This window comes from Orbicella franksi, chromosome 2 (genome assembly GCF_964199315.1).
Source record: "Orbicella franksi chromosome 2, jaOrbFran1.1, whole genome shotgun sequence".
NCBI classification, from domain to species: domain Eukaryota; kingdom Metazoa; phylum Cnidaria; class Anthozoa; order Scleractinia; family Merulinidae; genus Orbicella; species Orbicella franksi.
In genome coordinates this window covers 35,332,624-35,342,876 of record NC_138146.1, presented here as the reverse complement: position 1 = coordinate 35,342,876, position 10,253 = coordinate 35,332,624, and the positions used below count along the sequence as shown (strand labels likewise).

At 37.5% G+C, this 10,253-nt stretch overlaps 2 protein-coding genes across 2 annotated transcripts in view; one reads left to right on the top strand and one right to left on the bottom strand.

Moving 5' to 3' along the window:
- Positions 1–79: 79 nt before the first annotated feature.
- LOC145479567 (biogenesis of lysosome-related organelles complex 1 subunit 6-like) lies at positions 80–3,734 on the top strand. Its single transcript, XM_081457963.1, has 4 exons — positions 80–283; positions 883–970; positions 2,385–2,471; positions 2,898–3,734. Exons 1-4 carry the CDS (start codon positions 150–152, stop codon positions 3,021–3,023), a joined length of 435 nt encoding a protein of 144 aa, XP_081314089.1. The 5' UTR covers positions 80–149; the 3' UTR covers positions 3,024–3,734.
- Positions 3,735–3,827: 93 nt separating this feature from the next.
- The window catches only part of LOC145479564 (uncharacterized), an 8,292-nt gene continuing 1,866 nt past the window's right edge, over positions 3,828–10,253 (bottom strand). The window contains exons 3-6 of the mRNA XM_081457961.1: positions 8,227–8,371; positions 7,610–7,848; positions 6,845–7,054; positions 3,828–6,112 (exon numbers count right to left, since the gene is read on the bottom strand). Coding sequence (XP_081314087.1) covers positions 5,601–6,112; positions 6,845–7,054; positions 7,610–7,848; positions 8,227–8,371 — 1,106 coding nt within the window. The 3' untranslated portion in view covers positions 3,828–5,600. The remainder of the gene's footprint in view (positions 6,113–6,844; positions 7,055–7,609; positions 7,849–8,226; positions 8,372–10,253) is intronic.

The window sequence follows — 10,253 nt, the reverse complement described above, 5'->3', positions numbered from 1 at the left end:
GTCAGCGGACTATAGTAAACATTCCATATTAGGGAATGTTCGTTCTCGTCGATATTGTCTCGATTAGTTGCCCGTCGATCCGTATTGTTATCGATTTATTTCCTTCGGCGAACGGCTGGAAAGCTGAAAGGAAACTTTCGTTTTTTGACATGACTGATGTGGTAGAAGATGCAGAAACTAGACAAGAAATCGGAGGTAACCTCACAGACATTCTCACAGAGGGTTTTATGGAGTCTTTTGTTCCTGGACTGGAGAACCTGCAAGGGAGACTTGGCGAGCTAACGTAGGTTTTATTACCTTTAGCTAAGCTTTATATGTAAAACGGAGTACAGTGCACGGAGGCAACCTGTTCTTGAGAGCCGTTGGGTTAAGGCAGTTGTTTCACCTTCCCACTTTGGGCACTTGTGAAAGAGCTGTTTCACTTAGTGCAAAGGAAGGAAGAAGAGTAATCATGGAGTCACTAGGTCTGGTGATTGCAGTTTAGGGAATCTTGTGTGTGGTTTTACTCTATGACTCTGACAGTTTTGCCTGTAAGCTTATGTTTATGATATACAATTATAATACTCATTCTGTAAACTTTAAATATTATTTGTGATAACTTAGTTATTAAAAATGATACATTTATATTTTCATTATTTATTAGTACCAAGTGTGTTATATTCAATTCTATTTGATCTGCTGTTTCTTTCTTGACTTATTAACTTTTTAGTGCCACCTACTAGATAAATGAGAAATATTTTGTGGAATAATTAATTCCTCCTTCAATGCTTTAATAGATAATTCTTATGGACATTTGACTCATGTCTTGCTTTTTTCCCTTGCCTTTCCAGGTTTAGAAAAAAAACTGTATATTTTATTTAAACCTGAATTGTTCTCTTTCAGTCAAAATCAAGGAATTTTAATTGAAACCATACAACAAGAAAATGCCAAGTATGCAGAATGCCAGTCAGCAAAAAACCTTCTTGTCATGGTATGCTGATACTTTGTTTGTACAGGGCATGTTGGTTCATATGGGGCTCCTGAATGATTGGCATCAGTTTGAATGCAGGCGTGGGTCTCTGTGCTGTGTTTTGGGAAAGACATGCTACTCTGGCCGGGAATGTGAAGGGGTACTAGCAAACTGTTAAGAAGACCTGACTGAAATGCTTGTGAACTTAGAGTGTCCCATTCAGCGAGAGTGCATGTACACCTGTAGCAATTGTGGTAGTGGAAACCCACCTTGTGATACCCCCGATGATACAATTTATGACATTTCAGTCCTAATGGCCACTAGCTTCCTTTTCGTCTGAAGTAAATGCTTAGTCAGTCATTTCTTTATTTAATTCACCCATTAGGATCACACTTACAGTACATGTCTGGTTCAAGGTGGTACCCTAACATTAATGGTTTCCATACTTTACTTACAGTTGCCTCATGTACCGTGGAACTTTGGCTAGTAGGCTTTTACCAGTGTGGGCTAATTTGATTTGTTGAGTTTGCTTGGAATATAAATTCCAGTTCAAAACAAAGGCATAGATAAACACTTTTTAACCATGCCACAGAAGATACACCCAATCAGAAATATACAGGAAGCTGTTGATACTTGACCGCATCACACCCAAAATTCCCATCATGTGCTGCGTGTATGTCACATTGATTGTGTTGACCACTTTTCTATGGCCTGGTAAAAAATAGTTAATATGTGCTTCTCCTACAAGGTATACCATGGAATTCCCCCTTTGTCACTGTCAGTTATATTTTCCTGGTATATACACTTGCCTAAAGGCTCATGTGTGCACTGACAAAATACAAAGGGCAATAAGAATATTCCATGGTATACCACTCGAAAGCATTTGCATATTATTATAAGTAGTATATCACAAGCTAGTGCACATGTTTATACTCCCATGCTGGGTGTCATTCTTTGGTCAATGGTCAATTTGCCATTTCCACATCCCTCATACTACACCTTGTTTACCCCCCAAAATTTTGCATAAGCATTGTCTTCAGTTTCTCTTGGGATGACTGTAATACCCAGGAGAAATGGGAAAAAGGTTATGCAGAATTTTGGGGGGCAAACAAGGTGTATTATGGGAGATGTGGAAATGGCAAATATTATAAAATTTGCTGCCATCATCTGCTAGATACTGAGTAATTTTGACGTTCATGATGACAATGATGAATTTGGCATTTTCTGTATAGTTAAATCACTGTCGCCTCTTAATTTTCACCTGTAACATTCATTGCTTTGCTTATGTCAGTCAAGAACAATTAGGCAAGTGTGATCTATCCCTCAAAACAGTTGGGTTGCTTGGGTTAAGGATGCAGTCCTGGAAGCCTTAAGGCCAGTGAGATCTTGTTTTCTCACACAACAGGCTGACTGTATGCGTGTGCTTGCCTTCCAGCTTTCCTATGTTCGAACCTATCATTCCAAGCTTACTAAAATCAAGCAGGATATGAACTCTATTGAAGACAGAGTTGCAAGACTTCAGGTGAGGGAAGAGTTTCTTCTCTGCAGTAGAGAAGACCCTTTATTTTACTTCTTCCCTATAATTATATTAGGGCCTTCAGCTGATATACCAACCATGTAAGAACAGGCGATTTGCATGATGATGGAATCATTTGACTACAAATACCAGAATCCTTTACGATTTCTTTATATCATGCTAATTGGCACAATTGTCATTTATATCCCAGTGTGGTTTAAAAATTTGAATAAAAAAGGAGAAACAAAATGAATTCTGGTAGTTGTCGTGAAATGACGACATTGTGCAATTGTGCTTTTCACTCACTAGACACATTTCCCTAATCACATAAGAGTTATTATTTCTGGCTTGATCTGAGGTATATATCTTTACTTCCTTCCTTGTTTTGGAACATAAAAGAAATTAAACTTTGCTCTTATTTGAAATTTCTAGAGGAGAGCAATGAAACTCAAGTCACAGAAGGAAAAGGAAGAACGTAGCAAAGCAGAGGCTCAGGAGCGGCAACTAGAACTAGAGAGACAACTCACGGCTAAATTGGCATCTGAACATCAGCAATAGACTTGTCCCAAATAATATAGGGTATTCATAATTAATTTGTCTTATTAATCTTGTCAGTTCAATAGTCATGGCCTGGAAACCTAGTGGCGACTCAAGTGCTTCAAATGGAATTGTTCAGGGCTAAGAATAACCAAATATGGGCTGATGGAATGCCATTATTTCAGTTGTGTACCTTCCCACTCAGAATGACTGTCTCATGCATGCCTTTCCAGATACTCTTGGCCAAGGCCATTACTCTTCTTCAAAGTTAGCAAAGTTGGCAAGCAGAAAATTTATGCCCTTGTTTATCATGACTTCAATGTGATTGGCAGAGGATGCAAATTTGTTACTAAATATGAATTTGCATGGCAAATTAATGTGTGTACATCTGTTCATAATTTTCTCAGTCATTTATCATGAGCATCAAATGATTTACTCTACTCATATTTGAGAATTCTTTCAAATCCTTTCAAGTTTGAGAGAATTTTCCATGTACGTGTTTGAGTAAATTGCATTTAGCAGAAATTGTTGAGTATTGAGTCTCGAAATTTAGATTTGTAAACAAGGGTTTTTGAATGTTGCCGAGTCTTGGATTAGATCATTCTGCTGGAGTGAATAAGTTGATGTAATATTATTAATTAAATTAATACACTATTTATAATTTATAATTTGTTCTGGTGGAAAGTACTGTCCAAAACCAGGACAGCCAGTTTGCCAACTGTAACAGCCAGTTTGGCACAAGGGATTGTAAAGAACAATTACATACAAAGAATGGTTTTCGAGCTGTTAAGTTAATAAATCAAACAAATTAAAAACTCAGTAAAGTATTATAAATACTTCAAAAGTATGTTTTATTAATTCAAAACAATACCTACTCTTCAAGGGTGTACATGTATGTCTAGACAAAAAGTACCCTAGGGGCAACTTGTAAATTGAATAGATTAACTGGTATTTTATGTATGAATCCCTTTATATTATTTACAAATGAATGTACATGTGTAGTAGCACCATTTCATGGTGATCACATTTTGTATATTTGTTTGATACAACGTTCCTACTAAACAAGGCTGTATTGTTTCCACAACAAAATCCATTTGAGAGTGAAACTTCATCAGCTATTTGCAAAAAATACTGGGTGTCTGGAAAACCTGAATAGCAAATAGCGAATAGTCGTGAATAGCGAACAGCGAATAGTCCTGAATAGTGAATAGCGAATAGTACGAATAGTGCGAATAGTGGCAAACAGTGGCAAATAATGGCAAATAGTGGCAAAAATAGTAGCAAATAGGGTACCCAGTATCTTGCAGTCAACCTCGAAGCAACTTAGGATGGGATTTTCCCACTAAAAAGCACAGACGCTTATCAGGACAAAAGGTGTTTCTAAACGTAATTTCTTCTGTTTTAACCGCTGCAAAAGCGTAAATACATCTTTATTAGGTTATCCTAGGCTCGTGTTTTTTGTTTTCTTAACATCGGCGATGGACAGCCTTCTAGCCCAAGTCCGGAGAAGAAAAGGTAATAAATTCACTGAAATTCTGTTGCTTATTTGGATAATTAATTAACACTGGATATTAGATCTAAAGCAGTGACTATTGACGACTATTCGTCACTATTCGCCACTTTTCGTGACTGTTCGCTGCTACATGTATTTGTACTATTCGAGACTATTCGCACTATTCAGGACTATTCGCTATTTGCTATTCGGGTTTTCCAGACACCCCAAAATACTAACATATAGCATTTGATAGTGACTAAATATAATTGCAATATTATTATTATTGTAAATATTTATTACAGCAATTTTTAAATACCACAATTCTGAAGTTATAAAATTCTATTGTTGCCATCAACTATCGTTAGACAAAAACCAACTGAAAGCCAGCGAGAGCATTGTGCTTAAATAACGCCTGACTGAAACGGATGATACCCTTTGGGTCCTTGTTCTGTTATCAAAACAAAATTTAATATGTGTAACTCCTTATTTTCCACTAATTAGACATACTGTAGCTCATGCTCTCTGAAACTGTCATGCCAGCTTGTCATCATCATCAGATGTCATTTTACTTTCTTAGTGAAAGACATAATGAAAATAATTTGACTAGTTCATAAAATATTGGACTGTATCATTATTTTATTGATTTACTTTTTTGCAGGGGAGGGGGGGGGGAGGGGGGTTGGGGGTGAGGGAGGTCTTTTTATCTTTCCAGTACTAAGAACAGTCGGCAACAAGATATTTCACACACTTATAAAAAATGTCCCTCGTCAATATGTACCATTCCTGCCCTGCTACATCAATGTATGTAACAAATGCATGTCTCCTTTCAATGCTCAACTCCAGCCAGAAAGCGTTTCAACCCCTGTTACTTGTTATTACAGTCAAACCTCTCCATTTGGACACCACAAAATTAAGGACAGTTCACTTAGTCTTAGTGAAAACCAGGATTCGTATAATTTCTTACTCTACAATACAGACACGTCCATAATAAGGGCACTCAGATCTGTCCCACTGTTGTCACTATTAAAGAGGTTTCACTGTTTTGGTGTGCCCAAATCCCTCTCTCTCCTTATATCAATTACTTATTTCTTGTAAATAACTTTCTAAATCATGATGACCATTTCTGTTTCTTCGGGAGGCCCATCAGTTTGTGACAGTTCAACACCATCTCTCTGCCTACTATTGTCTCCTTGAAGAGCAGATCCTGTTGCAGGGGGCAACTCTGATGGCGCTTCATGAGTGTCAGCTGTTGAGGAACTCTGTTCATCCACAACTTCCACTGAGGGAGCATCAAGAGAAGTCACAGGTTCATTTGGTGGCTCTTCATTTATTTCTACTCCAACATTATTGGTGCCAGTGTTCGTTTGATTCAAGTCTATTGTATTGCTAGTAATATCAGTAGCAACATCATCGGCATCAATATTTTGACTTGTAACAAGCCCAGGGTATGGTGGCGGTGGTGAATCATCGTCATCTTCATCAGAACTGTCGCTAGACTGAAGAGTAAATTCAGCTCGTGCAACTTGCCCATCAGTTACCACTGTTCCATTTCTATTCTGTGCTGTCATCATGGGGCTGGATTCTGGCGTGGGGAATCTCTCAGGATGATCCATAACTAGCCAAAAGCAAGTCAATTGAATACAAAAACTATCAGGGCGCAGCGCTTAACATAAGCGGGATTACCTAATCTACATTTACAATCACTTTAAGACAAGTTAATATGTAAAAAGTCAGTGAGAGTGATTTCTTTAGTTATATAAGCCCAAGACTGTTAGAGCAAAATTAATAGCATCTTTAGGTCTAAACAAGTTTTGGCAAACACACATCCCAATAAAGCTAGATGCAGGAGCCCTAAATAAATGAATGAATGAATGAATGAATAAATAAATAGTAAATAAATAAATTAAAAACAAAACACTCAAAGACAAAGAGCAATTTAACAGAAAGTAATGCAATGCAATGCAATGAAATGCAATGCAGTGCAATGAAATGAAATGTCAAAATGAAATGATCTTGAATTGAAACACTGCTCAGAGCTAGTCTGTGTATCAATTGTTGAGTTGAACAGATTTTGGTATATAGCCCAGTCTAAGGGGGCTTTTCTTAAAATATCAGTTGTTCCTTGGAGCTTTTATAATTCTTATCATACTAAGTTCTTTTACATGTCTTTAAGCCAACATGAGAAACAGTTTCATGTGTAATCATTAACTGCTGATCATACAAACTTGTTGCCAGAGTCTCTCTACCTCCTTCCATCTCACCCCTTAGGGGGTCGGGGGAAAGGAGGGTGGGGGAGGAAGGAGAGGTACCCTGGGAATCAGATTGCTAAAAAAGGTAAAAGAAATACCTGTGCTATATGAAGGCGGAAAATCTGCTCTATATGTGTAGGAATCGTTAGTACCCACAACCTGCCTGTCATGATCATCCCCTGGGTTAGGACCACCACAGGTACTACATCCTCCCATCATCATACACCGCAGCAGACCCACTCCAATAAAGACCACGGCACAAAAGACTGCAGCAACAATGCCAGCAGTGGCTTGAGAAACTGACGAATCTAAAATGCAACAAAATACAAACTAAGAAACACCAAAGGAAACCCCGCTTTACAGTCAATCACATATGGATGCAGTAGTTTGGCTTTAGAATTAATGTATACATTTCCTCCCAAATTAATGCCCTATATAGAGAGAGCACATACACGTACAACGGCATTTGCTTGCACACACTTTCAATTAATTTAGACTGCAATAATTTTCTGCATAATTTGTATTACAGGAAGTGTTGTGGCTGTATACTAGCTCACTATAGTGAGCTCAATGGATTTAAGTCTTTCTGGGAAGCTGTAAGTTTAACACAAACAGTTGCCTTTGTGTGAACCTGTTTTATTGTTAGTTCCCACTTCCTCCATGCATTTTTCATCCCTCGATCATGCATACAGAATGTTTTCACTCATGTGGCCCGCAGCCACGCAAATTTATTAGAACAAAAGAAAGTGTTAACATTAGAAAGGAGTTCACCTCCCACAAGACTGGTTTGGAACACCAACATGACCTTCATTTCATTGTTTTGGGACACCAATGTCTCATTAGAAAACACTACTAACACTTACTATCTTGAAAGCTAGCTTCAAAATTGAGAGAAAATCCAGTGTGAGGATTAGAAACGGAATCAGAATCAGAAATAAACTGCACTGTCATGGACGATTCCTCTATCTTGATGGACTGTGGTAAAGAGTCTCCGCAGAACATTCTCTCCAGAACAGCATCAGGATCTTTGTCCAGCTGCAAACGATATATTGCCACATAATCCACACATTTTCCATCAACAGGGTCTTGCAGGTCAAAAGCACTGTTGAATAATGAACACTAAATTTCAGATTTAGCCCTACAGTTATTAGCAATGATTCTGTTTAGTTTGAGTAGTTTTTTGGTAGTTCAAGTAAGTGCACTGATTGAAGAGGGGTACTTTTATTAAATTCATTAAGCCTGGTTTTCACCAGCGACACAAGCACAAACACAAGTATACAAACTCTTAATATGCCACCATGAAAACAGCCTCCATGCATGCAAAAATACATAATTTAGTACAGACACAAGCACAAAGTTCTTCTAGTGCTTGTGCATGTGCTTGCTTTATGTCATGTGGAAACAAAACACTGCATAAGCAAAAAGAAATTTACTACATCTGGCCAATTAAAACACTTGTTCCAGACTCCCTTAATCTTACCTAAATGAAGTTTTGATGTTCTGTACAGAACCTTCAACAGACACAGTCCAGACACATTTTTGTCCATTTGGGTACTGCTTGGGATAGTCAGGTGATTGAATGGTTCCTGAAGAACTGGTGATATGACTGCCACATTCCCCTGATACTAAACATAATTAAATTACCTTTCCTTTCAGCACACTACTACTAGCTGTATATTGTTTAATCAGTAACAAGAGCGTTAGTACTCTCTTATGTTGCTACCCTTTGTCAACCTGACAGAGTTAAACCCTGCCCTTTTTGTGTTATTTGTAGCCAAGAGGCCACGAGTAAATCTTAATATAATTAAAGGTTGTTGATTGTGTTGGAAGCTGTGATAATCCTGTTGTTTGCCAATGCCTCTCAATCTAATATCTTCTCGTATAAAGATTACAAACGCAAATATGAGTTTGCAAGCTAAGGGTTGCAAGGGTAGTGATCAGTCATATGTCAGAAAAAGAACATGCATCTACGCCCTAAATGGGGGTTAATCCTAGTGATAAAAAATAAAACAGGCTTGCCTTCTAAGAAGAACTAATGCAAAATTGTCTCTGTTGTAATTTGAAACTGACAAATGCACCATCCCAGAGTTGCCCTATGTTATAGTTCAATCTTACCTTCAGTACAATAATTATTTGGCATTTTGGTTTGTTCTCTGACTGGCATATGGTAATATATCGATATGTGCATGCACCAGGATTCTGTGCACTCTTGGACTGAGATGTTTTGACAGCCTTTACAGCGATAGCATTTACAGTGAGTGTTGGTTTGCATGGGAGCACGTCTTCAAGCATTCCCCCCTCCCTTCTCCCTCTTCTGCTAGGGAGCTCATGGATCAGTTTCCTGGATTTGGCAGCCATGAGAGCAGTCTTCATCTAGGAGCTGGCTGCCAATAGTGGAAGCTCCTGGATGTCTCAGGCACCCAACCTCCATTTAGCGATGCAGTTGTTAATTACCAATTAGACTATTCAGCCAATCTCAAACCGTAGTAAAACCAAAACCAAAACCAAAACCAAAACCAAAACCAAAACCAAAACCAAAGTAAATGCCTGATTACTTTCAACACTCAATTGAAAACCACTCTAAATGAAATAATCATGCTAAAACAATAATTGGGCTGCTTAGAGCAGTTTTCAACTTAGTGTTGAAAGTAATCAGGCAATTAATAATAATAATAATAATAATAATAATAATAATAATAACAAATCTTTATACAGGATAGCCCTTCAGTGCAAGAGTACTGTTATCAAAGGGGTCCCGTCGAAATAACATAATATAAGGATAAAAACTAAAATAAGTTAAGAATGACTACGTAAATTATTAACTACACTATACATAAATTGATCTAAAGACTCCCTGAATAGTACCCTACTGCTAATTTGCTTGATTTTTAAAGGTAAAAAATTAAAAGCTGAAGTGCCTAAAAAGTAAAAACTTTTTTGAGCAAAGTCAAGTTTTACTTTCGGCAGAGCAATGGTGGTCCCGCTGTTCCTCGTATTAAAATCGTGGGTTAAAAAATTAAAATAATTTTTAAAAGGACTACAAACATTGCCTTTTAGGCAATCAAAAACAAATATACAAGCCTTTTTCTTTAAAAAATTTTCAATTGTGGATAGGTGGAGTTCACAGTTTAGACATTTGGAGTTTTGCAGAATAATCCTGTGACTTCGTTGTTCCAAGTTTCTTATTTGGCACCTACGTGTCTCTGACCAACCAAGTGTAATTTGGCCGCAGTAAGTGAAGATGGGTATTATCATTGCTCTATAGATTTGTTCAGCACTTAAGGTGTCAGTGTTAGAATGGACTCGTCGTAATAAATTCACTCTTCCTTCAGCTTTCTTGTATGTTTTGTAAAAGTGCATATCAAGATTCAATGTAGGGTCCAGATGGACACCTATATACTTGTAATTTGTAGTCATGTCAATACGAGATCCATTTACTGAGAGGTTTAGTTATTTGCCATCGAAACTGCTTAATCTTTTTGCTGTTCCAAATAGCATTACTTCAGT